This window comes from Ciconia boyciana, chromosome 17, assembly GCF_034638445.1.
Source record: "Ciconia boyciana chromosome 17, ASM3463844v1, whole genome shotgun sequence".
NCBI classification, from domain to species: Eukaryota; Metazoa; Chordata; class Aves; order Ciconiiformes; family Ciconiidae; genus Ciconia; species Ciconia boyciana.
In genome coordinates this window covers 10,483,146-10,510,777 of record NC_132950.1, presented here as the reverse complement: position 1 = coordinate 10,510,777, position 27,632 = coordinate 10,483,146, and the positions used below count along the sequence as shown (strand labels likewise).

Sequence of the window (27,632 nt, the reverse complement as noted above, 5' to 3'; positions counted from 1 at the left end):
CCCCCTTGTCCCGCCCGCAGGTAAACGCCGGCCGCGCTCCCCGCCCGCACTTTCGCCAGCGGGAAGCAGCCTGCCGTTCCGCTCCGCCCGATTCTCCACCGGCTGTTGCCGCCGCCGGCAGCCCCCGCCCCGGCTCCGCCTCCTCCGGCGGCCGCGCCGCGCTGCCCTCCGCCTCGGCCCGCGCTGCCTGCTCGCTGCCCGCTGCCCGCTGCCCGCGGTGAGTGAGTCTGCCCTGCCCTGCTCTGCCCTGCCCGCCGCCCGGGGACGGCGGGGCGATCGCCGCGGCCCTGAGCGGAGCCGCCGCCGGGCGCTGCCCGGAGCCCGCCCGCCTTTAACCCCCGGGGAGGGACCTGCCCGGAGCGGCTGCGCCTCCCCGCTGCTGGGCTCTGCGGGGCCAGGCCCCGGGGCCTGGCCTGAGAACGCGTGGTCTTGCCGTGGCCCGGTGGCGAGGCCCTGGGCGGGGGACACACGACACCGGCCCGTTGGGAGCGACCTTGGGGCCCGGGCGAATGTCGGAGTCTGCCCTGGCAAAGCCTGGGGGAGAGGCTGCATCGGCAGGGAGCTGTGGTAGCCCGTGTCCTTTGGGGAACTGGTTTAACTGGCACACAGAACTCCTCTGCCAGCTATAAGCGACGCTTCTCCTAGGAAAGCGTAATAGCATAACTAGATTAGAAACCCTTTAAAGGCGGAGAGGGTCTTGATGATGGTTGTGTGTACCATGAGCTCTTTGCACTTAGTTCATGGATCGAAGTAGTCTTTAACTGGCGTCTGTGCCAGGTAAGAATGGAATAGGAATAGGAATAGGAATAGGAAAGGATAGAATAGAATAGAATAGAATAGAATAGAATAGAATAAGAAAGAATAGAATAGAATAGAAGTGATGGCAGTTTCAGCTGCTGGAAGAAGACAGAATTCTTCCTGGGTATGTGACTGGAAGGTCTGTGTTTATCACAGAAATTCAGAGGGGAAGCTTGACTCACCTTGGGTTGGCTCCCACTGATTTTTAGAGGAAACAGGAAGAGGACAGCAAGCAAGCGTATCTTGTTTCTGCTGCAATACAAAACTTCTCTGAGTCACTCCCTTTCCAAAAGCTCTAGCTTCTCTGATGCCATCAGACCCACAAATCTTTCCTATTTGTCCTAAGGGAAGAATTTAACAAAAACAAAGTTGCAATTTCTTGCCAAGAAACCTCGTTTTATTAATTCAAGAGAAACAAAGCATTTTATTCCTGCAGTAAGGAAAGATGTATTATTCCCTCCAAATAAGCTTTATTTGCAGGGGCAAACAGAATGTATGACTATTACTCTGATAATACGGGTAGGCTTTCTAGCCCCAGCGTTATTGGGCCCTGCCAGGATCAGTACTTGTCTGAAGCCTTTGGGCTCTGCTTGTGGGACCCACCGGAGAATGACATATCCGGAGTTATTTTGTTCTAAATGTCTTCTTTTAATTTTTTTTTTTTATTTAGGCATTCTTCAGTCTGATTTGAATGAGATACCCTAGAGTAAAGGCCCTCTCCAGTGTTCCTGTCCATAGGGCTGGACAAGATGCCAAAGCAGGTAAAAAGAAAACCAGGAATTGTGTGTGCTAATTAAATTTTACTGCCAGGAAAGAATTCTCGGCTTGTTTCCATGCAGTCAAGATTAGGTAACTACTGACGTGTATTCACCCCTACTTCACGGATTGACTGGGCCTATTAACTGTGTGGTTTTGAGCTGGGTTACTAACAGCAGCTAGTGAGTTTTGTTATGCCATTGGCTTTAACGGGGCAGGTGTTAATGCACGTAGCAAGCACATCCTTAAGGGTATTTTTTCAGTAAAATTAATGGACATAGGAGCTATGCAGTATAGGTATCAGAAATGATTGTATTTTCAAATATTGTTTTTCTTCTGGCTAAGCTATCACCATCTCTTCCTAAATGAAGCGATGTTGAGCAAGGGGGTGCAGGCCAGCAAAAATAAGCCCTTTCTCAGGTCTTGCAATATCAGCTGCACAGTGGACTTAAGAACTTGGCTGGTGCCAGCGTAATACAGCAAACACATGGGAGGGTACAGGAAGAACGGGCAATTGGCAGAAACTCATCTTGTCCGCCGAGTATTTCATAATTGTGCATCTGTTCTCTGTGAAAGCAGCAAGCTTCTTAACGTTCGTTCAGAGCAGAATAACAGAAATCACTTTGATGGCAATGCTTAACTGCATTCCTAAGCTTTTTTTCCCCTTGCCGTGTAAAATTCTGTATTACTGGAAATGAACTACTTATGCTGTCTGCAAAAGATAATGATGCTCCTAAATGAGTACATTATCCTAGCTTTATTTTTTTTTAGAAATGCATTAATGGGGTTTGGCAGTATATTTTCCCCTTTATTAATGAGTTTAGCTCATGTAGTGGGAATGCTGCTAACTAAATTTAGCACTTTTTCCTGTATAAACAAGGTGATACTGTTCATTGACTTGGTTAACTTGTAAAGAATTGCAGATTTACGCTACTAAATACAAATGAGTAGGGTTACTTTGAAGGAGTTTCTGCCAAGGAGAAGGGGAACAGAAAAGGAATATCCAGAAAGCAAAAATCAAGACTGGCATCTTTTCCCTTCTTCATTTTCCCTTATAGCTCCTCTCTCCTTCCCCCCAGAAATGACAAAGAGGACCTGAAATCTCTCTTCTGGCTAAGTTTTCCATTACGTTTGTACAACAAATGTGTCCTTCCAACTAATATTGTCAAGGACACGGGAGCCCAGAGGCTAAGATTTAAATACTTTAAGTGATTCAGAGGGGACAAATCTTCACCTAATGCAGGCCAGTTCTTACAATGCCACCATTTCTTTCCCCTGGCTGTAATGTGTGCACTCTGCAACTTCACTCTTGGGGCCCTCCATCTCTGCTCTAAAAATGAAAGTCTCTGCTAGGAAAACTGCATTTGTGTTGGACCACAGTAGCTTTCAGCTCTGCCTTAGCCTCTGCAGCCAGTCCTTCCTGCTTCACTGTGCCCAAGGCAGTGTTTGCATTGCATGCATGACATTCATAGGCTTAGAAATACGCCAGTTAAGAACATTGTGTAAGTGTGTCTGTGCTGAAGGACCTGCAAAATTGCAAGTGTCAGGTGGTGTGAGTCTAAGGACATGTTCTTTCCAAGTGCCTTTGCTTACAGCCAGAATTACCAGCGATGAATTGAGTTTACAAACAGTGTTGTCAGCCTGCCATCTCTCACATGCTAGATAATACCTTTCTAAAAACAGAGCACCCCATGGGAACCATTGATGCCGGGGGAGGGCAACTGGGAGGAAGAGTAGCTCAAACATACGAAGTTATGACTCCTGCTGAGACTGAACTTCTGTTACATGGAAGCAGTAGAAGAGCTATAAACTATAGTGGATGAGGTGAAAGTCCAGCTATATTCAGCCTTTGGTGCTGATCTGGTATCCTCTCCAGGAAAATGGCCAAAAAGAAGATTCTATCATCCAGAATGACCTCAGTGAATCATTTGAAGAAGAAGTTAGAGCGTTCCTCAGTGATGAAGAGAAACTGCATCTTTTTGATGACCTCACAAAAGTTAATCCGGTGACAACTACAACGGGTAAGCAGCCAGCTAGGGGAGTATCTCCTGAGGAGCCACTTTCCCTGGTGGCTACTAATATATGGTAGTTACTGTTCTCATCGCATTAATAGTACCATGAACACAGTAGTTAAAGATTCAAAGCCTATTCAAGCCTATTCAAAGCCTTAGGAAGTGACATTTGGCTTGGTTGAATTTTTTTTTCAAAATACTTTTATTGTAGATTCAGCCATGCTGATCTCCTGCCAGGCTCTGCATGCAGAGCTCACAGTTGTATTGTTGGTTCAGGTAGCCAGGGTGTGGTTGAGAGTTAATGCTATTGAAGGACGCCTGCATGACCTTGAGATTGCAGTTTGGTTTTATATGAACCTACTGGAAAACAAGGGTCTGACTTCAATATTTTCAGATTCAAAATATGTCCATGAAATTGGTTTTGAAAAGCAAATTCCTCACTCGACTTTTAAAGATGGTCCTGTTAAGAGAAGCTAAGACCTGTTCCTAGTGCAGATGGGGAATTCTTGCCTCTGTCTGTTCTGCAAATGAACAGATTTGCTTTCTAGGACTGACTATGTGAAACCTCATAAAAGCAGAGGATTTATTGAATGGAATAGTTAGCAGATCCCTTAAGATTTTTAAAAATAAGGGCAACTCTTAATTACATTGTTCTGTGTATTAGACCTATATCACTTTCTTGATCACCTCATTCTCTATTAAACCGAATAGATAACATATCTGAAGATTTTTGTTAAAAACAGGAACAGGAAGAGTCAAATACACTTTTCAAAAGATGCTAACAGAAGGTGTGTCTTTCAGTTCTGAAATGTCTTCAAGCAAGATATACAGTAAACTTGTTTTATACAAATGCTGGCTGCAGCCTGGTGGCTTTAAATCCATTTCAGCCTGTCTCCTGCCTCTATTCACCTGAGCTTATGAGAGAGTACCATGTTGCACTTCGTCCTCAGGTAATCCTTATATTTGAAATAACTGTCCTTCCGCAGAACCCAGATGGCAAGTTCTTAAAAATCTGTACGAGCAAAATAATCCTAAAGGATAAAACCCATTCCTAGTGGAAGATGAGTTCTGTTAAAAGAGCAGTACTGTTTTCAGATAAATGTGAGAAGACCTTTGCTGTCCATTGCTGTTGAACTCTGTAATTACTGTTCTCTTAAATATGAATATTCTGTTTTATTGCCAGGATTTAAAACCTCACATCTTTGCAGTGGCTGAACAAACCTACAGAAACGTCCAAAGCCAGATAGACCCTGTAAACCAGTCTATAATTGTTAGTGGAGAAAGTGGTGCTGGGAAGGTAAGGAGATTTTTTTTCTAACATTGCTCTTAAGCTTTGAGATTTGCTACTGATTTGTAGTGTATGGCATTTCAGTGAACAAGCAAAGACAAAGAAAAAAAAATTCTGACAGAGCACGTCGCCAGTCTGCTCTAGCACGACTCCCCTGAAATACGCGTAAGGCATTAAGTGATTGCTGCAGTCAGATAGACTCTACTAAATATAGCTGCTCTTTAGGTGACATCTGTAATTTCTGGGAGGGCTAGATTTGAATCATTCAACAGGAACTGGACCTGAGTTAATGTCTTGGCCTGGTCTGTTAGGGAGCCAGTGAAGCAAACCCTATGTAGAGACTGAGAAGAAGCGGGAGAGTTCAGATCCTATCCTAGGCTCTTCTGTAATGATCCATCCCTATTCAGCAAGATATTGAGGATATTTTTAAGCCTAAGAACAAAATGATTTGCTGAGTGTTAATGACTCAAAGTCCATTTATATTCAAGTCATCTTAAGATACTAGCTGTTAATTCTAGCTGCGCTTCCAGATGGTTACATCTTGATAAGACTGCCATTCAGCAAAGCACTCCAATTCCAGTAGCATTTAAATGTGTGTCTGTTGCACGTAAGCCTATGCACAAAAAGTTTCCACTGAATTAGAGCTATAAACCTGACACAATTACTCTCTTTAGCATCAGCAGCAGCTGCATACTGTGTTTTCAGAAACTAGCACTGTTTCACTGACTGACATAACTAATAACGTGGTAAAAACAAAGGCCTATTGTCAAGCCTCTCTCTTGCAGACCTGGACGTCCCGCTGCCTTATGAAATTCTATGCTTCTGTTGCTGCTTCAGTTATCTCCCCAAAAGGCAATGAAACTGTGGAAAGGATAGAGAAGAGAGTGTTGGATTCCAACCCTGTCATGGAAGCATTTGGTAAACAAAACTTTTTTAATAGCAAAAAGAAGTAGTGGCCACTGTGGGAATTTTCTTTGTTAATACACAAGACTAAGCTAGCTCTTGGTCCTCTCCTTAAAAGACAAACTCTTAAAATACTGGAGCTATGTACAAATCACCCTTAATATCTGTATGTCTTACATGGAAGAGTGGAACCACTCTGATTATGCTGTATCTGTCACTGGCAATTTCACAGGAAATGCATGTACCCTGCGGAATAACAACAGTAGCCGTTTTGGAAAATATATCCAGCTTCAGTTAGACAGGTAATAATTACTGTGTAAAAACCTTATCTATTGTCTTCTTTCTTTAAGTCTTTACAAACCTACTTCTGAAGTCTGCCATAGAATATTTTATCTGTCTTTATAACATATTTTGGTTTGCTGGCAGCTTACATTATTATGATATCTTTTTTTTTTTCCTGCAAGCTCTCACCCTGATCTCTAAAAAGAGAGCAATGGAAAAACAGAGATGCAGTTAAGAACTCTGAATAAAATATTACTTTAAGCTTGCACAGAACTGAAGGTGAACTGCAAAGCATTCGTAGTCAGTCGGTATCGTAACAACATAACACCTACTGATTCTGTGAGGAAGTTTTGCTGAAATCTTTGCTTTTTTTTTTCCCCTCTAGATTCCACCATCTGAGTAGTGCTTCCATTCAGACTTTCCTCTTGGAGAAGACCAGAGTTGCCTATCAGGCCCCCAATGAAAGAAACTTTCATATCTTTTATCAGGTTTGCCTTCAGTTAATTTTGCTAGATATTTCTGACAAACAGTGGGGATGAAATCACCAGATTTAGCACAGTTGCAACTTTTAATATTTAACAGTTTTCCTGTCTCTGCCATGCTTCCAAATTAAATCATGCTTCCAGTGCGTTATTCTTCATTGTCTGTAAGATGTGAATACCAAAGGCAGAATTCAGTCATTACCTTGTTTTCTGTCTCCAGATCACAAAAGGTGCCACTGCAGAGGAGAGGCTGGAATGGAACCTTCCAGAAGGGGCTGACTACCGCTGGCTGCCAAATTCTGAAAGAAACTTAGATGGTAAAGATTAGTTTCACAGACTGTCCATTAATAATGGCTGTAACTTTGAAGGAAGGCAGGCAAAAATGTGTCTGTCCTATTAAATCCCGTGACCCAGGTTGGTCAGCCAACAGCAGACATTTTGCAAAGCCACCTGCATTAATGGGATTCTTTTTAAGTTTCAGTTTGCACTGTTAAGAGTTTTCACCTGGCTTAAACCAGCAGTTTTTGGCCTAGCGAATTTGCATCTCTCTGTGGCTGTGTTTAGAAACTGTCTCGTCTTCGGATGTGCTTCAGCAACCTGCTGCCTAACTTCAGAGCCCCACAGAGTCAGTATTAAGTCAATGACTTGGTTCTCCAGCTTGTACTCTGGGATTTACCAAAAAAAGCATCTGGCTTCCTTGATCTCCTTTGACAATTCTAGCTAAACTGGACGTGGTGTAGAGTGTTCTGCTTGCCTGTGTTTGTGTGCATGGCTTTCTTTTAAATAGCACTTGTTTGGCTTTTCAGAGGACTGCTTCGAGGTGACCAGAGATGCAATGTTTCACTTGGGCATTGACCGCTCCACGCAGAACAATATTTTCAAGGTCAGGTACAAAGCATGGTCACCACGAGGCTGCTAATGATATTTGGAATGTCTTTTTAGTGTGAGATTTCTGCAGGAGTAAATCTGTATCCATGTACAGAGCATGGGTTGTTTGGTACTCCTGACTGGAGGGCCTGCAGCTACGCATTAGGTTGCATAGCCAAATATTAGATCTTAAGTAAAAGCCTGAACCCGTGAACTTTAGTTTTTCTTTAGTAATTGCAGCATTAGGAATTAACACAGAAGCTTGGAATCTACTTGCTTTTTTTGCGCAGAAATGTTTTGACTTGTCCTGTTCATGTGGCTAGGGGAAGGCTAAAAGGACACTGCCTTGAAGGGGAGCTCTGTTTTAGAAAACTCAGAGATCGATTATATTTCAGGTATTGTCAGGCCTTCTCCATCTTGGGAACGTTCAATTCTCTAATCCAGTGGATGAATCTCAGCCTTGTGAACTAGAAGACAAAACTAAAGGTGAGGCAACAAGCATGCCGTGCTCCAGGGAGTCTTGTTATCTTAGTGCAGATGCCTAATGGGAAGGATTACTACGCTCTAGTCTCAGAAGACTATCAAGGTCATGGACAGACCAAAATTTAAGCATGTTTTTGTTCCGTACTTCATGGTTTCAAAGCACTGAACAAACAAAAACCTAGTGCTCCCCTGCTCTGAGAGATAATATCCTTCCGTTACGGGTCAAGGCAACTGCAACATTAGACAGTCATTTCAGAAGCATTATTGGCAGAACAGTTACAGTTACTCTTGATTGTAATCTTACGCTGACATCACAAGACTTCCAGAAATGACCCAGAGTGGAGAGCAGGACTTTGAAAATTAAAACTTCAAAGTTTTCATGATGAAGACTAAAACTTAGTAACAGCAAATCTGTTAAATTGCAGCACAGAACATAAGTTGTTCTGCATGTCTTTAGGAGGCTTGTGGATCTAGTTTTCCTTCAGAACTAAAACACTGTCCTGAATAGTGAAGTTTCTTACTATTATTTCACATGCTCTGAATTCACACTGCTTAATATTCAAATAGTTTTGCATACAGCTCAGGTTAGCAAGATCTTAAATGCTTCATTAGCAAATACTCATTCTTCTACATTTCCTTACTATCCCCAAAACCCCTGTTTTTTTCTGGCCATGACTGTTTGATTTGTCTATCTGGATTTAGAGGTCTCTGCTTAAAAAAGGTGAAAAAGTAACAAAGGCCTACCTAGAGCGTACTCTGTAAAATGCCTACTTCACTGTGGCAAACTTCAGACTTTTTTGGTATTGTTTCATTTTAATGGAGTACCTAAAATTCTAGGGGTACTGTACATCCAAATTAAGAGCCTTGTCTTGCAAAACTTTCTCCCAGGTTTGGGTAAAAAGATCCAAAATCCACATTTAAGTTGGTGAGTTCATGGAAGTGTAATTTTTCTGTACTACCTCTAGACCTTCCATAACTGTAAAGGGGCTGCATTAATTTGACACTCCAGATAACCTTGCAATGTTTTTTTTTTTCCTGAACAAGATTTTTTGAAGACCACTGGAGATTTGCTGAAGATACCTGTTGAGGAACTACTGGAATCATTAAGAATTCGAACAATAACTGCTGGAAAACAACAACAAGTCTTCAAGAAGCCATGCTCCAGAGCTGAATGTGAGACTAGGAGGGACTGCCTCGCTAAAGTGATTTATGCTAAGTAAGGACACGTAGGCCAGGCTGCTGTGCTAATCCATATAATTTTTGTGAGGGAATAGGGAGGCCGGAGAGATTTAGTTTCCTTGGCTTTCTGCTTGGACTCAATAGCAGTGCAACCCTCCCTTCCCCTCTCAACGCACCCTTGATTCAGTTGTAGATACTGACATAGCCGCAGTATCTAATAGAGAGATCTTCAGAGAACTGCTGTTTCGTGTCAGCAGGCAGTGTGTCATAATTTTTGTTTCTTCCATGTGATACTGGTATAAACAGCAGTAAAAGAAGACTGTGATTGCTGTAAGCAAGCACTTTCCAACTAATCCAGTTGTCATTGTCTGCAGGTTGTTTGAATGGCTTGTTTTGGTCATAAATGAAAGCATCTATGCAGATCCGTCGGTGTGGACCAGCTTCATAGGTATGGTTATTCAGCCCTGGTTTAACTGAGTAACCATAAGTCCTTCAAGCTACTCCTAGACCAAAGTGCACTGTCTTCCCATATTCCTTCTAGGTTTGTTGGACGTTTATGGTTTTGAAGCCTTCCCTGAAAACAACTTGGAACAGCTTTGTATTAACTATGCCAATGAGAAACTGCAGCAGCACTTCGTAGCACACTATCTGAAGGCACAACAGGTAACGCCCTGCTAAGATCAAATGTTAAATGCCTGATTTTAAAACAGCATCTTTTGTCTCTTTAATTGTCTTTCTGTGCTTCTGATCAGATTGCAACCTTCAGTTGAGTAAGTAATGCCACCGAAATCGGTAGGATGTGAGGAACGATTGCTTTTTTAAAGAGGAGAGTGTGGGGCAGCCGGTGGAATGAGACAGCCTTCTCTCCTAGGGTGCTGGAAATCGGTTCCCTCTTATACAGCTCCATTGGCTGTTAAACTGTTGGCATTCCCTCAAAGAGCCGAACACTTAAGACTAAATTCTTGAGGTCATTGTAGCCTAAATTGAGATTCTCTTGGAAGCTGCTGCTTATAACCATGTTAATTCTCTTCATCAAGCATAAAGTACCTAAATGGGTGGGGGAGCTTCTAGACCTGGACTTAGCGTGAGGGCAGAGAGCCCAACACAACCTTGTAACCCGAACATCAATAGCACGTGGTACCTGGTGGAGGTCTTCTGCTGCTGCAGAACAGCTTCATAAACCCAGCTGTCATGCTGGTACCTTTAAAGACAAAAACACACTGCGCATCAGCTTTTCTTTTTGAATGAGGAGGTACACGAGTTGTGTCGTTTCACAGTAGAGAAGGTATTTGCACCATGCTAAATACATTGCAGTCACTTGCCTAACTGGTCACACACTGCTAATTCCAGTTCTCATCTGAGTGCTGTAAAAGCTACAGAATCCCTGCCAGGCCTGGGCTGCTACTCTAATAGATGTACTGCGGTCCTTGTTGAATTCCTCCACGACACATACATTACCACAATGCTCTTTTGCCATTAACTGGAATTTGGGAAATTATTTTATTTATGGCACCAACATGATGGTACCTTCTGCCTCACGGCATAGTTTTATCAATTTATTCAGGAGATAAGTATCTCTTGGACCATAATTTGTGCTTTCATATGCCCAGCTTTTTTTTTCCTGCCTGCCCTCGTCAGTATGCCAGGGGTTAATGGTCAGTGAAGATGGAAACCAAGTTCAAGCACACAATTACTTTCCTTGAAACTGATTCATGACCTCTGTTTATAGTACCCCTCCCAGTTACTGCCTGCCCTCTTACCTCTCTTCATCTGGCTGTGTCCCAAACCACTTAAATGCCATTAGTGGCTGTGCTGAGCAAGCTTTTGGCAGGAGACTTTTAAAATAACTGGCCAGAGCTTGTGCTTGTTAAACACTCCTGACAGGTTGTTCTGTAATTCAGCATAAATATTGTACAAATGATTTCAACCCATATCTTTCTCCACTTCCGTTTGGATCAGACTTTGTTTTAAATGGAGCCCGGTTAGTAAAGTCTGGCACACAGTGGTTGGTTTAGGGCTATGTCCTAATCTAAGGAAGGAGTTCTGTGCGTTCCTTGCCCTTCAGGGCAAAACTCAGTACAGCCAGGAGAGGCTTAGTGTGACTGTAGCCTCTGTTTGTTTACTCTATAAAGCAGCCTTGCAGCTCGCTCTGATAAATCTGTGAGGTTCCCAAGTACTTAAATGAATTGCTCCAGCAGGATCTGCTGCTACATACTCAAAAGCTAGCTGGGGGAGAATATCCTCCTTTGTTTTTTTTCTCGAGATTGCCATTGAACATGAGCTGAGCTTTGGATGAGGAGGCTGAGCCTGGGCTTAACCTGTTAAACAGTAACTGCATCAAACTGCAAAAAGGCATACAGTTATTTGAGCTCTAGTGCCCTCTGCTGCAGAATAACCGGTTTCTCTCTTATTTCAGGAAGAATATGCAGCTGAAGGCCTACAGTGGTCTTTCATAAACTACCAGGATAACCAGAACTGCCTTGATCTGATAGAGGGCAATCCTCTCAGCATTTTTTCTTTGCTGAACGAGGTAAGTGTGGATCTAAACCCCTAACGCTTTTGGCCTAGTTGCCTGCCTTCTGTCCCATGCCACCAAAGAAAACATGAACACTAAATCAGTAGGAAACTTGTCAGCTATACAATTTCTGCAGAGCTTATTTTTCAGAACAATCATGACACTGCATCTTCCTATTCTGAGTTGTCTTTTTTCCTCTGATCCTGGATGTTCTGATTGAAATATGAAGCCTCAATTACTTTTTTTTTTTTAAACCTCCCCCCCCAGTATTTAGGGCTTGCATACTCAAAGCAACTCTAAAAGTAAAATGGCTGTGATTTTAATTTAAAGTGTCTTAGCTTTTAAAGACAGTTCTTTAGGACAAATAAGAGATGCTGCAATTTTGTCTCACTTGCTATGCAGGAGTGCCGTCTGAATAGATCCTCTAACACTGACCTGTTTCAAACTCGGATTGAGAAGGCCTTGTCCAATAATCAATGTTTAAGTCAAAACAAGTTTAATAAGAAGCCTAACTTTATTATTTCACATTATGCCGGCAAAGTCTGCTATCAGCTGGCAGCAATGGTGGAGAAAAATAAGGTAAGTGTTTTCAGAAAGAGCTGTTTAAAAACCAGCCAACCAACCAACCAAATCTTACAGACCAAAAGCAATTTAAATCAGAGCACCACTAACAAGTATATTCAGTGGTGCTTACTGGATATACATACCTTGCTCCAAAGAAATCCTTCAGGCCATGTAAAACCGGGTAATGTTCTTGGTCTGATTTTCAGTGAGTCATCGCTAGCACAAGCAAATGCTTTGTTAGCAGACCTTTCAGCTGAGGATTAAGTGGCCCATGTATCACCAAATCAGGGCTTCTTCCATTCCTGAGACAATGTAGAAGTGTTAATGACATCAGGGCATTTCTATAACCATAAATATAGTGCTTCATTTCCCCCCAAAATCAGATAAGTTTATGAGAAACAAGAGCATGGATTCGACTACTTGAAAGCTCTGAAAGTACCAGGAAATTCAGGTTTTGGCATCCTTGTGCCATCTGGGAATAAGTGAAATAGTCTGCAGATATGAGGGTCCCTTGTCAATTCTGACATCACCAGCAATTATGGCAAGTGGTATTAGGTGATGCAATAAAATACCATCCCTTAATTAAAAGGAAGACTTTCTAACAGACTTTCTAATATCTGGTGCAGACTGTCCTACGGGGATTAAACTAGTCCTGAGACTTCTAGCTCACTTAAGTTGTATAACAAGAACAATGTCAGGAGCAGTCGTACGTTTGACTAGATTTGCTAAATGTTCAGCCAGACATTGTTTTCCATTCCTGAATCCGACTATGATTGAATGTATGCAGTTAGATTTGAAACTACAGCTGTGGTTAAATCAAAGTTGGCATCAGAAATACTATTCCATCTACACATGTGGAATTTTTAGTCATTTTCAAAGGTGGCAGGTTTCTGCCTAAGTCCAAATACTAATGAGTGATGTTTGTGTTTGCAGGACCCCATTCCACCAGAGCTGGTCCATGTTTTGCAGAATTCTAGGGACCCTTTCCTTCAAAAATTATTTCCTGTGACAGAAAGCAATGAAAATAACATCAAAACCCAGAATAGAGCAGCTGTTGTTACAGTGGTGTCAAAGTTCAAGGTACATCCTATTCAAGTTTCTGCTTTCTACTGCTATCTTCATAACTAGATGAGAAAACAGGATAGTTGGACCAAGATCAGAAATGTTATTAAAATGAAACAGCTGTAAACCCGAAATAGCTTCAGACTCCTGAGATTCTCTGGGTTTTAACTCACTCCGATTTTACCTTTTCCTTTAACAGTTGGGCATCTGCCTTTGTGAGGCTTCTTCCTACCTGTTCCTCTTGAGAGGTTAGCTTCAACTGATGGCCCTGCTATAATTTTGGAAACTTTCTGAATTTACCATCAACAATTTTACAAAAGCATCCACAGAGTGGATTTTTTTGCTCAAGCTGTCCGTGTAGAAGAGCTCTGCTAATTCTGAGTCTGTAAAGCCATCCTTGCAAAAAATGGCTTGCTTGTTTTTATAGAGGACCACTGATTAGCTCAACTAGCTGTGGAGGAGGAGTCCCTAATGAAACCCATATTTGTTTTCTACAGGGTTCACTTGAACATCTCATGCAGATTTTGAATAGTACCACACCGCATTACATCCGATGCATCAAGCCTAATGCTGACTGCAAGGCAATGACTTTTAAAAGAGAAGAGGTAACTTTTCAAAAGCCTTTCCTCACCGAGTCAATGAGAAGCTTCCTAGAGACATTGTGCAGGGCTTTGCATTGGGTCTCTTATGATCTTGAGCCACTTGCAAAGCTCTTTCACAGCACATTTTGAAACACCTTTTTCTCCTTTGGAGCTTCTGAGATAAACGTCCTTTCAGAATCACTGATGATGCTTGTCTAAAATGGAGCTAGTAAGCACAGCAGCTCTTCCAGACACAACTTACTTGTTGCCGTATGAGAAGTTATCTTACCAGAGCACTTCTGGGTTATTTGGGGTGCCACCATCCCAGCCCTCAAAATAGATAAAGGTGATCTGACTGCTCAGCAGTCCTGGTCACACAGATATCTTCATGGTGAATGCCCACTACAAAACTTTGCTTGCTCCTGGAGTCTAGTCTAGGACAAGTTAGATGAGATCAGCCAACAAAAATGTCTTTGGGAGCAGAGCAGCAGATGCTAAAGCTATAACTAGAGAACCTCATCTGATGTAAAAACAAGCTGCTGGAGTAGCGCTGCACTAATTTTAAACACTCGGAGAATTTGCTGATTGCAAGCAAGTAGTATTAAAATACCAACACTGGGTTTTCATATTCTGCTGTATTCGGTCAGTGGAGGGGGTGTGGATCCCACAAGAGAGGGCACACGAGGACTGTCCCTCCGTGTTAGCACTGCCTTGACCCTACTCTGGGTGTTACTCAAAGCAGTAGCTCGGTGGCTGCATAATCCCCTTCTCCGCCCTCTCCGTCCGTTCCCCAGCTGCCAGTGTGGTGGTGCACACCAGGCAAGCTCTGGCGTGGGTGCTGAGCTGAGCTGCACGTGGCTTGGGTCGAGCACACCCTGTGCAGACCTTAGCAGCAGCTTCCACAAAGGCAGTGGTTACCTCAACCCTCTCAATTTATGCCTCAGGTTCTCAGCCAGCTTCAGGCGTGTGGAATAGTCGAAGCCATCACCATCAGTGCTGCGGGCTTCCCTATTAGGTAAGTCCCAATTTCTTGAGCTACGTCTTCCATAATCCATTTCTATAGCAATTAGTGGCATATTAGTTATTCAGAAGAGCTTATAAGCAGGAAATCTAAGTATTTTTGCTATCTGTTTCAGACCACAAAACTACTGATTCTTTCAAAGCTATCTGAAGAGTTCTGCTCACTGCTTGCTTTTAAGCTTCTCTGAACACCTCTCTTTCACGTTTTGGAGACAAAAATACCTGTCTCAAATCTGGACTGCTGTTCTGCATTTTGGATAATGAAACTGCTTGTTCAGCAAGTCCAAAAGTGCAGTAACAGCACAACAAGCAGTGCTAGTGCAACTTGCATTCAAAACAATGGGATTCTTAAAAATATAGCAAATACTAACAAAGTCCGGATGTGTCTATAACAGACCCCTGGTCTGAGAGCTCCCTGTACCTTTCCAGTCTGGGAAGCTGGGGAAGAGATGTTTTCATGTGGACTATCACGTACTAAAACTTCCTAATTGAATGTGGCTTCACGGTAACACTTTCAGCAATTAAAATTAAATTATAAGTGGCATTCATTTAAGCGTAGTCATCTCGAAGTCGAGCCTCTCATTGCAGCCAGTCACCTTGCTGGCCTTTCTTGACCACCTTTAAAGGAGGGAGGGAACAAGGCCTGAGCTAGTCACGTTTTTGACAGCTCGGTATTGATGGGGTGAAGCTCACCGTTGTCATACACGAGGACAATTCCTGCCCAGCCTTCGTTACAGGCAAAAGTCACTGTCCATTACTGAGCAATAGGCAGTCTCCTGAATTCCTTCAGAAGGTCTATACTTTCGTGCATGTTGGCGACTACATAGGGATCAGTCTATTTGCATTCTATGCACTGGATCTTTGAAGCCATTCTGCAATTTTTCCCCCTCAAAGGATAGGTTATTTACCGTATAGTAAATGATACTTGCCTAGAATTAACTGTACGTTTATCTGTCAGGATCCCTTTCCAAAGTTTCACTGAACGCTATGAAATACTGAGAAAATCATGTGGGTCCAATAAAAACAGAGTGTGTGATAAAAGCAACTATCATACTGCCAAGAAAAAAGGTATGTTTCTTTAGATAATTCCTCTGCTATCAAGTAAAATTATCACTGCACCAATTTGGTATCGCATAGATCAGATGCAGTTACTGTATTCAGCACTAGGGACACCACTAGTCTCAAAATATTTTTCTGATTGCCACCAATTTGAGTTTCTAATTTGCCTAACGCTTACAGCAGGCTCTTTCAAAGTCTGCAAATCTTTCATCTTATTGCTGTTTTTCTGTGTTCCTCTTGGGTAGAACAATTACAGTTACGATGGTGTTTGGGGTTCCCCCGATATAATTTGATTTAGAGTTGGTTCTTAGTAGACTTGAAAACCATTTACCTTTTTGCTTATATTCCTTCTCCTTCCTTTCTTTTTTTTCCCCCACCTTGTTTTCTTGCCGAACACACTGACCTTCTAGCTTACCTGGATTCTGCTGCTTCTTCTACCTTTTGCAAACTTCTGTATGTGATTCTTTTTTCTAAGCAAGAGTGAGGATGGACTTTAAAAAACACAATCCAATCTACAAGGTAACATCTTTGGAATGAACCCTGAAAGAAGGAGCCCATCAGGTGGTTACATTTAATGTTGAAAGTTACTGCAACCCCCTTCTCTCTCCCAGATTAATCCCGTCTTCACCCAACGGGTCTGTTCAGTAACCAGTAGATGTGGGAAGCAGGACCAGTAAGTACCAGCCTATGTCAGATAAGTAAAATGGCTGGAAATCTATTCACCTTGTGGAAATGGAATGAAGTAACAAAGTACAGGCTGGAAAATTACGTACACACCGTATCTTTCTCCCTCAATTACAAACCCATTAGCTGAAATGCCTCATTGTGATAGGTTACTAGTCCTTTTTATCTTTAGCGGGTAATAAGCTGCAAACAAAGCAAAACAATTTCCTAAACATGGGGATAAGCTTTTGGTTCCCTTATCAGCCCAGCACCATGAACACCATCATAGTCACCAGATGTCTTCCTGTAAGCAAGAATTGCTTATATTTGTTTTCAGTACCTTAAAATGCTCTCATCTCCTTAGAAATATTTATAGCAGAAAAGCAAACAGTATCCAGGATGGAAAGATACAAAGACCATCAAGTTCCAGCATTGGGCATGCAGAAACTCATGCAGCATTGCCTTGAACAACACAATCTCTTTCAAGGACAGGTCTGAATTAAGTATACCTCTATTTCCAAATAGATTAATCTGGCTAACCTGTTTGTCTCATAATGTAAAAATTTGTGTACTATGTCCCAGAAATGGTTTTAATAACCTCTTATTGCTGCAATAAACTGCTGCTTAGTACATGTCCCCGTAGCTGCTTCTGATGCCCTGCAAAAGCTGTAGAATTGTCTAGAATTTGTTTTCTGTTCCTGCGTCTTTCAGTACATTAAGGCTACAAGTCTAATGCCTTGCTTTTTGTTCTTTGTTCCCAACAGCTTTCAGTTTTGGGTATTTCATCAGATTTTCTTAGGACTGAGCTGCTCAAATCTATTCTTAATTGCATTGCTGTTGCTTTCTATTGTTTCCATGTAGGATGCTTTCAACAATGCGAGAACAGCTGAGCCCTCCGTATGTCTGTTTCATTGTCTAGATCTACCCAAAATGACATGTTACCTATGGATAAGTTATAATAGAGGTGATAAGACAGCACCCAAACTACATCCTAGTTAAAACACACCATGCTGGTTTTCTAGTTGCTAGCACATGGTGAAATCTATGCTGTCACATTTTTCCCTTAAAGACAGCTAGATCTAGTCATGTCTCAGCCATCACCTCCTCCCCTCTTGTTGTAGGTGTATCCCCCATAAATGGCCAAGAAGTCTCACTGTAAAGACAATTACTTGGTCCCGATTTCCAAGTTTTGTGATACCTTCTCTTCAATGCTTCATTTGCAGGTGAGACTCCAGTGGTGGACGATGACAAAGCATCACGTTCTGTTGTTTTTGAGATCCTTCAGAATGTTGTTACGGGACAAACTACTGCTGAGCAAACAGGGAACAGAGCAGAAAACACTTCAGTGTACTGCGGCAAAACCAAAGTATTTATGGCTAATTCTGTGGTAAGGCTGCTATTTCCTTGGCTAACAGTTCTGGAACGTACTTGCATAATAGGGATTCTGGCACAGATGATCATCATGGTTTAGGCGATACTCCTGCTAATGCCAGTGTGACCAGAATTTGGCATTTTCCTTCAAATTATTAAACTAAATCAAACATCCATCAGAATCCAACCATCAGGAGCACTTTGTTTAATGGCATCCGCGTTGCTAACAGACAAGGAGCTGCACTTGTGTCTAATGTTGTCAGTATCCTCCCAGTTCCAGTAAAGATTACAGCTTTCCTTAGCTTCAGCTGACAAGACTTGGCTACTCCGAGAGGCCTGAGCAGCTTCTTTGTGAAAGACATGAAGGAGACAAAGGCACTTTTGCAAAGCTTGCATACTGGAGGATGCAGCCATAAAAGAACCCCCTTCAATGGTGCTAGTTTTAAGCCAGCTGCTACTGTGACTTCGGGAGTGTCCACTTTTTCCCCCCCCAGATACTTATATTTTCATTTTACGTGTTACCTAATAAGCACTAATGAAGTGCTCTCACTTCTAAAACCTAATCCAGCAGTCTTAGGACACTGAAATACGCAATGTGGGTTTCTGACAAACACCAAGAGACTGTAGAAGAGGGAAGAGTTGTGAACACAGCTCCATCCCCAAGCATTAACTGCAGGCTCGTATCCCCAATGCAGCTGGAGCAACTTGAAGCTAGAAGAGCAGAGGTGTTAAATGAGAAAGCATTTTGCATTCAGTGTTGCTGGAGAAGATTTAAACAGAAGAAACTAGCCAAGGAGAGATGGTCTGCAACTGTCATCCAAGCAGGTAATTTGGTAAGGGTGGGGCTGAACGCAATGTAACAGGTAACATTTCCAGTTACGCTGGATGTTTAACGTGGCAGGAGTGGTTATGTTAATTGAACGTGGAGAAAGTTTAAGCGCCGTCTCTCTTACATTGTGTGCAAGAGCTTCTGAGATTCTTTGCACTCATTTCTTTTAATTAAATCTTCAGCTATTCGTTCCTGGTTAGCCAAGAATCGCTTCCGAAGGATGCGCAGGGCTGCTAATGTTATTAAGCATGGCTGGAGGAAATGGAAAGTAAGTACGTTGGTACAGGAAAGCATTGAAATTGAGTGACTGAGGCTTTTTAGTGTTTGAGAAAGAATCTACCTCTGTCAAGTAACTGTACAAAACCAATACTGTCAATTCTCCAGAAAACTCTTCTCAAGCTGAAGAGTAGAAGATGGATGCCAGTCTTGTACAGCTGCTTCGACAGGGTGGCAGCGTAGAGACTCCAGAATGAACTAATTCCTTACCTTCATAAAATGAGAAAGCGTCCCAAAAGGTGTCCTGTCCTTTAGATGCCCTCTTTTTCAGACTCTTAGTTATGCAGTTTTAAATTTTGTTGAAGATGTTTGAGAATCTTGTTCAAGAATATTGTTCTGCATCTCTTCATCAGGCAAAAATGGCTGCATTAGCAGCAGCAGAATTGGACGAGGGTGAAGAAAAGGCATTCTTCTCAGTTCCTGGAGCTACGGTGATCTCGGCCAAACCGCCTTGCTCTTTGGAAACAACTTGGCCTCTACGTGCAATAATTCAATTCTGGCCTCTTGGCCTTGTCCTGGCTGCTGCACCTGTTACTGTGGCAGGACTGCGGAGAGACCTGTCCCTGCTGGCGTGCCTCAAAGTACTTCAGGAGAGCGACTGCTACAAGGTGGAAAGCTGTTTCTTTGGCTGCGGCATCACTTCTATTAGAGCTCTCCCACAGGTAACAAACCTCATGCACTCAAGTCAGCAGCACAATTAAGCTGCCATGAGTTCAGGAACCTGAACTCTGCTATCGAGCAGAGCAACTATGAAGTCTGCTCTCAAGCTACAGTCTTCCTTTTTCCACAGGCTTGGACATGCAGGGATGACTCTGACATCAATAGGTCAAGCTAGACACAGGGCTGAGTTGGGACTTTCAACTAAGCGTGAAAAGTCTTGTTAATCGCTGTCATAGGAACAAACTGATCAAAGCTCTGCTTCAGAAATGGAGAGCAGAGGATTCCAACACGGGCTCTGCTATTACATACTATGTATTTTTTCTGCTTAGGGGATTCATGTTGCACAACAGGTGAACACATGAAAAAGCATCCACTTGGAGAAAAGCCACTGGATGTATTAATATCCCAGTAATTCTGTATTAACTTCACTGTGCAGACAACTGCACAGCCTAATTCGCACAGAGGATTTTCAGGGCAGAAAAGCAGGGTGTGACCCTCAAGTACTTCATCTCCTACGCACATGCAGAATAGTCTTAGATACCATTTACTACAAACAAGCCACAACCCACACTGGCTTCTCTCAGAAAATGCACTCTGGTTACAAACCACCTTGTGCCTGCGCTTGGTTTTTTGTTGATACATTTTTGAGGTTGCATAAAATTATGCGTGCAAGAACGGAGCCTGTGCCTGGTCGCAGTTACAAGTAGGAAGAAGCAGCACCAAGTTCAGTACTGACTAAATACTCACACCTTCAGAGTTTAAGCTAATTTCAGTTCAAATTACGGTATTAGTACTCTTTGTAGTAATAATTTCTCTTAAATCCATTTGTACTAGGACTCCTTTGGAGGTCTTCCTCTATCCTTATTCATATTCACTAGTTGCTTATATACTAAAGCACTACTTAGTTTGAATAGCAAAATTAGCTCAAAATCTGGCAAAAACATCAACTGACCTCTCCACCTCTTTTTCTTGTAGGGCTCTATCAAGTTTCACTGTAAGAAGTCTCCCCTGCATTACGCAAATGTCAGCCCCCACAAGGATGCCTTTTCCATCACTGGATTTAACCAGATTTTATTGGACAGAAAAAAACTCCTTCCAACATAGGTTTCAGCTGTCTGCATATACTGTATTTTTTCCTTCAGGGAAAGACTGTTGGCAAGCTGCTGCTTTCAAGTTACTCAACGTCCATATTTGCTGCTACCTCAGAGCTTTCGATATTGATGCACTGTAGGTATAATATACTTCAAATTTAGAACGCACGGGGGAGCATTCCTCCTCTCACACACACGCGCATATTGGAGAAAATACCAGTACTACGAGAACACTCAATTAATTAAAACAGATCAAGTGCTTTAAGTAATACATACTTGAACTGAACACTTCTAGCACTACCTGGGAGAAGCAAGAGGCTGGTAATGTGAGAGCAAATAAGGCAAACGTTTCTGATGCGTGCTGGATTCTCGTGTGGAGGTACAGCTACCACTGTTCTGACTGACCACGAGTGTTCAGTAACATCCGGACACTTTCTGACTCTGAGAAAGTGAGCAGCAGTCAACTGTAACACTAACAGCAGAGGTCTCAGGGAAAAGCGAGACTGGAGTCTTGCTTTTTGTCTATAGGACCAAAATATATGTACTCTCACAACTCCCATGCATTTCTAGCATTACCTCTGCCAAGGGGCCAAGGTTCTCATCAGAAGTGCTCTACACTGTCTCTTTGCTGCTCACATGGGTCTTGAAAATGTTCAGCTCTTCTGTGTATGCCACTTTTAAATAAACTGCTAAATAAGTTGTAAAGGTGTCTGACCATCCGCAACAGGGTTTAGTTAACAAAAACATTTCCGCTTAGTTTGTGGATTAAAACAAATGCAAATATATTTAATATAATTGTTATTGGGAAGCAATGTTTCCCGTGGTTGACAGTATTTCTGTACCAACAGAAAGCAAGTCCACAGAACATCAACTTTAATTCCTAGTATCTAGAAATCATTCCAACATGACTATGTCACTGCTTATAAACTCTAAATTGAAAATTAGAGCACTGACATCCATAAGCAAAGTGTGACCAAACCTTGAGGAAACACACAGAATGGCGCACCACAGTAGCATGGGGTGCTGTCGAATCTCTTCTGTCAGAAGGAAAAAATCTCAAGGAAAGAAAAACGTTCCCAAAGTAGCTCATTCAGGAAGAATGTTCTCCTTCTCTGGAGGTTCAATGATTCTCAAACAGCAGTCTGCAAACTCAACAAATAATGGCTCCTGCATGTACTTTTTCATGAGGGAGCTTTTATCTTCTGCTTGATCGACTGTCAGCAGTAGCTGCCTGAGATGTGGATTCAGAAGCAAGCCTCTCAGTTCTTCTGATTCCCCTTTAAAAAAAAAACAACAAAGAAAAAGATAAACAGTACTAATCTCAAACAAACGTGGTTGAGACCACCCTTATTTTGCAAATAAACTTTCAAAGAGACATGGCAAGAGCCCAGGTATCTGACATTTAAGTCTTTAACGCCTTGCAATGAAGTGCACGACTGGGATAAACTGCAGCGCTCCATGAAGAATTCGTGGCAATCACCAGCATCTCTGCTCGCTTTGCCGCAGGCCCGCCACCACCTGCACACCCGGTTGTCTTTTGGCTTCTCAAGATTACCTAAAAGCTTGAGTTTCTGCAGCGGGACGCGGTCCTGCTCGTCATCTTCTGTCAGGATGTCCTCCACCGACCAGGGGCCGTCTGCGGGCGAGGGCGGCAGAGCTGCAGGGGAGCCGGGGACGCCCCGCGCCCTCGCAGCCCGCCCGGCCCACCTACCTGCGTGCTGCCCGCCGCGGTTCGGCCCGCCGGGGAAGGCCTGTCCGCCCGCCGACCGCTCTTGCTCCCGCTTCGGCTCCGGCGTGCATCGCTCTGCGGGAGAAGGCGGCGTTAGCAGCGCTGCGGACCGCCCGGCCCCCTCCCCGGCCCCGGCCCCGGCCCGCCGGTCACTCACCCTTGTGGGTCCTGCAGCACGGCACGGAGCAGCTGCGGGGCAAGAGCCGCCGGTCGAGGCGCCGATAAGGGCGAGGGGCGGCCCCTCACCGGCCGGCCGCCGCTCCCCTCACCGGCCGGCCGCCGCTCCCCTCACCCCTCACCGGCCGGCCGCCGCTCCCTCACCCCTCACCGGCCGGCCGCCGCTCCCTCACCCCTCACCGGCCGGCTGCCGCTCCCTCACCCTCACCGGGCGGGCAAGGCCGCGCCGCCCCCCACCCCCCGCCGCTGCCGCCCCCGGTTCCCCGCCGCCCCCGCCCCGTGCCCGCCGCCCGCTGCCCCCCAGCCCGGCCCGGCCCGGCCCTCACTAGGCGGCGGCGCAGCGCGGGCAGCGGTACTTGGCCGCGCCGGCCGCCCCGCAGACGCCGCAGGGCCGCGGTACCCGCATGGCGCCCGCCACTGCCCCAGTTCCGGCCAGCGGAGCGCCGAGCTCCTCCACCCAGGCTCGCTAGTCCATCGCCGAGCGGCGGGCGGGGCCCAGCGCGGGCAGCGCGCAACCCTGCCCGCCCAGGGCCCGAGGTTATTCTTTTTATATATATATGTGTGTGTGTATGTGTGTGTATATATATATATATATACACCCTCTTGAGGGGATTCTGGCTGGATTCCAGCTGTCACCTTGCTTTTGAAATGGCGATCACTGCGATAGACAGTGATGCATTAAATATTCTGGTCGTTACGTATCCCCTTGCCAATGTCAATATGGAGATTAATATAAATTATTAGCACAAATATCGCATAACAAAACCACCCCCAGTCTGATCTTTACCATCTGCCCTGTGGTAAGTTTTGGTTGAATCTCCTGTTACTAAGTTTAGGTTGAAATAATACATTCAGTAGGAGACGGACATTCAGTTTCTAGCCAAACTCTTCCTGAGGCTGGTGGTGGAAATTTAACAGAACACACACACAGAACAGTAGTGTTCAGAAGAAAAAAATGGAGCCAGATTTATCTTGCCTGAGTTACATTATCCATTTAAATAATTCATTTTAGTTATGCATCATTTAGTGCCATTCATTTCCTTAAATGTCTGAATTTTCATTCAGACAAAAGAAATTCTCCCAGTTCCTCAAGGTAAAGCAGCGCAGAAGAGGGGTTTTACAGCCATAAACATCAAACACTGAGTATCGGCTTTGTTAATCTAACAGCACTTGCCCATTTCTTACACAGTGGGCAATCCCATTTCTTACACCAACGTGCTCTTTTCTCATACCTGCTCAGGAACAGATCAATGGGATTTTGTTCTTGGTTCGCTCAAACCTTTTGAAATGCTGAAACAAGGACCGCAAAGCAAACAAAGTGGAAAGAAACCCCTGAAAACTCCAACCTGTACTGGAAGGGCTGATCGCGGTTGGACCATGAGAACATTATCCCGGCATGGATTATCGCATTGGTGTAGATCCACTGAGCAGGGTCTGAGCATGCTTTAAAACCAGAAAGACGAGCTCATGTCACCAGGATCTGTTCAGTCAAGGCTTCTAGACTGGTAACTGTGCAAGAGAGAAGAAATTTAAGCACTGAGATTCTTCTCGACAACATCCCTGTAATAACTAAGAATAAGCATTCATCTCTACGAGGATCTGACAGAACAACTATTCAGCGGCCGATTTCTTTTTTGGAGAGGGAGGGGGTAAGACATCTTCCTTTTGCAAAATACTTGGTCTCAACATTTTTATTTTGTTTTGTTTTGTTTTGTTTTGTACAGACAACTCGACTGCAGTTCTGATACTGGAGAATTCAAGTGAGGTTTTCTCCCAGAACAGCGCAAAGTTCAAAAGCCATGGACTGAAGCGTGCCCCTGTTTATAAGCAGAAATATGAAAAGTGTAGTCACAAACGTCTCACAAAACCATGTCAGCCAGCTACATACTGCCATTAGAATTACAACAGTAAAACAGTGCTGAGTGCCCCCATTAATAAAGAGATTCATCAAATATTCAAAGACACGATTTGTCTGACTGTAAATGAGAAAGTAAAATTACATTTCCCCCCCACTGCTGAAAACCCGCTAGCCATTTAACTGCCTCCAAAAACATAAAAGCAACACAAAAGGGATGTGAAGCCCGGCGGCAAAGCGAGCACAGCAGCAGCCTATCTCCAAACGCCAAGTCAGCACGGCTAACGGAGTTCTTTTTACGGCCCGGCAGAGCAGCTCCCCCGCTTCCCTGCGGGGCCAGGCCGGCCGCCCGCCCGCCGCACCAAGGGAGCCTGCAACGCCGCGCCCCGCCCGCTCGCCGCCGAAGGCTGTGAAAGCTGCCGGGGGAAGGAAGCCCCGAGGCTCCGGCCCCGCGCCCTGCCGGCACAGCCACCCCCCGCCCCGCGCAGGTTTCCGCGCCCCGCGCAGGTTTCCGCGCCCCGGAGCTGTCCCCTCGCTGGGTGCTGAACCGCCCGGGGCGCGGGAGCGGGAGTCCGGCGTTGCTCTGTCTGACTACACCGGCTAGGCCAGGCAAGGCAGCAGTCCCGCAGCCAGGGCAGTCCCGGCTAGATGTTCTCAACGGTGCAGGCTCGGACGCGGTCGGCGGAGCGGCACTTCAGAGCCTTGAGTTTAGCCCCCAGAGTTTTGGCTTTCAGGGTATATATTACGGGGTTTCCCAAACAGTTCATGGTTATCAGCATAGCCGTGCAGTTTCGAAAGATGTAGACGCCTGGGTAGAGATCAATGTGGCACTGATGGTTAGTTGCATCGAATATGACTCCTGCGAAAAAAGGAGCGTAGGAGATCAACGCCAGGAGCCAAATAAAAATACTGGTTCTGGCAACCTGGATTTCAGCTGATTTGTAGGTGCCAGTAGCTTGTCCGCATGCTTTCATTCTCAGCTTTCTTTTCCTCAGGATGATAATGATTCTAAGGTAAGTGAACAGAGGTACAATAAAAGCCACCACAATGTTGGGAATGGCGATGAAGATGAGGTAGTTGACGCAAAACGGACTGTAGAGGACAGAGAGATTTTTTTCCATACGCAAGCAGTTCCACCCCATCAATGGCAAGGAGCCCAAAAAGAAAGCAAGGACCCAGTTAATTAAAACTGCAGCTACGGAATGGTTTCTAGCAACCCTGAATCTTGTCCTCATGCTTTCAGCCACAGCCAGATAGCGTTCAATCGCAATGCTTACCAAGTTATAGATGGTGGATAAAATAGACATAGTGTATAAGGCATAAGGTGCAAGCATATCCTTGGATCCAAAGATTGTAATGTCAGGATTGGTGATGAACAGCATTGAAATCCAAAAGCCCGAAAAGCTGGTGAAGAGATCAGAAAAAGCCAAATTGCAGAAGAGTATAGAGATAGGCTTGTGCAGATCCTTTGTCGCCATTCTGGTGAAGATGACTGTGCAGTTGAAGATCACAGACGCTATGTTTACGGTCAGTTGAGGGATGCCCAGTGCAAGTACTAACGAATGACTCCAGATTTTAGTGTGGTTAGCAGAGCAGTTTGTGTGTCCATTCATGGTGGAAAATCCTACTTTCAACTGTTTAACGAGGTCTGCTTTACTCATCCCATATTCCCTAAGAGACCACACTACATGACTGTTACTGCCACCTTGTTCTCCAGGCGAAGAATGAATCCTGACACACAGCTTCTCTTGCCACATCATCATCATGACGGTGGATTAAACTTTAACCACTCGTGTTTTTAAATATTTGGGTTACCAACTCAGAGCATAGCCAATTACCTTTAAGTTGCTAGGAGACCCAAAAGTGGAAAACATATTTACTACTATACAGATGATCTGCTTAAAGCAACCTTTATCAAGAGCAAAATCTGGCCAGTTCTTGTGAAGATGAACGATCACATCAGTAGTTTAAAAGTCTTTAAGGATATTTTAAAATTGAATGAAAGGATATTTTAAAATGGAATGAATGTGAATTCAGCTTTGGTTCACAAATAAATTAGATGGATAAAGGATTAGAGAGTCAGAAAATGGAGAGCAGTAATTTTTTGGTTTTGGAGGGGGGAGTATGTGACTGATGGAACTCAGAGAAGAACGTCACTGTTGTGTCACTAACCTGGACCCCAGTTCAGTGAGGATGTAAGTCCTAATTTCAGATCGACTCTAGTGACATCACAAAACTACTAAGGTGCTCAAGATTGAGCAAGAGACAACAGAACCTAGTTGTTCCCTGTCTCTCGCTTACAATTACAAATTGATGCAGCCAACAGTGGCTGTTTTTCTAAGCACAGTTAGATCATATCTACAGAACAAACCCCAAACTTGTAAGCAAAACCATATGATGAACCACAGCACTTCAAAGGGCATCCAAAAAGATAAGAGTCTTTGTCTCCACAGATGCTCTTGTGCTTGGGCCCCCTGAAATATCTCCGTACTGAGTACTGGAGTACTCACAAGTTGTCAGAATACACCTGAAATTGTATGGCCTTTCTTTCTCTTGTGTAAATCTGAGGTACTGATGCTTTACAAGCTAAAAAGAAAAGAGATGTGTTTAATGAGTTGTTGAATTAATAATTTTCAAACAAGGAAATGCAGGAGAAAGGCTTAACCTTTTAGTAGATTAATTGTATTGGAGACTTAAGATGCCTAAGCGGTTCTGAAAATGCCATTTTTTTCCACCTTAATTCTCGGATGAGAATGTACCTAGAAAATGACAGACATCTGTACTCATACCTTTGTTAGGGGATATTTTGTGTTTGCTTATTTAAAGTTAATGTGTAACTTGTACATTAATAAAACAACAGGATATCGTTATATCTTTTCTTTCTCTGTCTTTTTAAAGGTAAATGATTTTTGGGAACTAGATTTAAAATACTTGAGACTCGGGGCAAGAAGCTCTTTGGACATACATTCAAGGCTATCAGACAGCAGAGGGCACTGCTGGAACAAACAATACAGTGGCCAGTGGGGAATATGGGGATTTTGGACAGCGGAGCAGTTGTGTGAGCAGTCCATCAGTATATCAGTATGAACAGCACCAGGGATATTTTCTCTACGCAAAGTGGCTGCTTTTG

At 43.9% G+C, this 27,632-nt stretch overlaps 3 protein-coding genes across 7 annotated transcripts; 1 reads left to right on the top strand and 2 right to left on the bottom strand.

Annotated features, from left to right (window-relative positions):
• The first annotated feature begins 72 nt into the window (after window positions 1-72).
• On the top strand, window positions 73-21,430 carry MYO19 (myosin XIX). 5 transcript variants are annotated; one of them, XM_072882511.1, is made up of 26 exons: window positions 73-217; window positions 1,469-1,559; window positions 3,431-3,575; window positions 4,368-4,516; window positions 4,750-4,863; window positions 5,640-5,772; window positions 5,990-6,059; window positions 6,425-6,527; window positions 6,742-6,838; window positions 7,328-7,404; window positions 7,784-7,874; window positions 8,916-9,087; window positions 9,425-9,498; window positions 9,592-9,713; window positions 11,467-11,580; window positions 11,968-12,144; window positions 13,063-13,209; window positions 13,689-13,796; window positions 14,717-14,787; window positions 15,751-15,860; window positions 16,879-17,006; window positions 17,738-17,901; window positions 18,562-18,710; window positions 18,897-18,982; window positions 19,344-19,652; window positions 20,626-21,430. In XM_072882511.1, exons 2-26 carry the CDS (start codon window positions 1,548-1,550, stop codon window positions 20,752-20,754), a joined length of 3,051 nt encoding a protein of 1,016 aa, XP_072738612.1. In that variant the 5' UTR covers window positions 73-217; window positions 1,469-1,547; the 3' UTR covers window positions 20,755-21,430. The 5 variants fall into 5 exon arrangements, 2 of the variants coding, with proteins under 2 accessions (XP_072738612.1, XP_072738613.1); XM_072882512.1 differs by lacking the exon at window positions 16,879-17,006 and having other exon boundaries at window positions 18,581-18,710; window positions 20,626-21,425; XR_012045557.1 differs by lacking the exons at window positions 19,344-19,652; window positions 20,626-21,430 and having other exon boundaries at window positions 18,581-18,710.
• A 140-nt stretch (window positions 21,431-21,570) lies between these two features.
• ZNHIT3 (zinc finger HIT-type containing 3) lies at window positions 21,571-23,115 on the bottom strand. Its single transcript, XM_072882521.1, has 5 exons — window positions 22,974-23,115; window positions 22,628-22,659; window positions 22,453-22,545; window positions 22,297-22,377; window positions 21,571-22,018 (listed from the first exon to the last, which is right to left on the bottom strand). Exons 1-5 carry the CDS (start codon window positions 23,051-23,053, stop codon window positions 21,828-21,830), a joined length of 477 nt encoding a protein of 158 aa, XP_072738622.1. The 5' UTR covers window positions 23,054-23,115; the 3' UTR covers window positions 21,571-21,827.
• Window positions 23,116-25,146: 2,031 nt separating this feature from the next.
• LOC140660856 (lysophosphatidic acid receptor 1-B-like) lies at window positions 25,147-26,115 on the bottom strand. The gene has a single exon (XM_072882188.1). It carries the CDS (start codon window positions 26,113-26,115, stop codon window positions 25,147-25,149), a length of 969 nt encoding a protein of 322 aa, XP_072738289.1.
• Window positions 26,116-27,632: the final 1,517 nt, after the last annotated feature.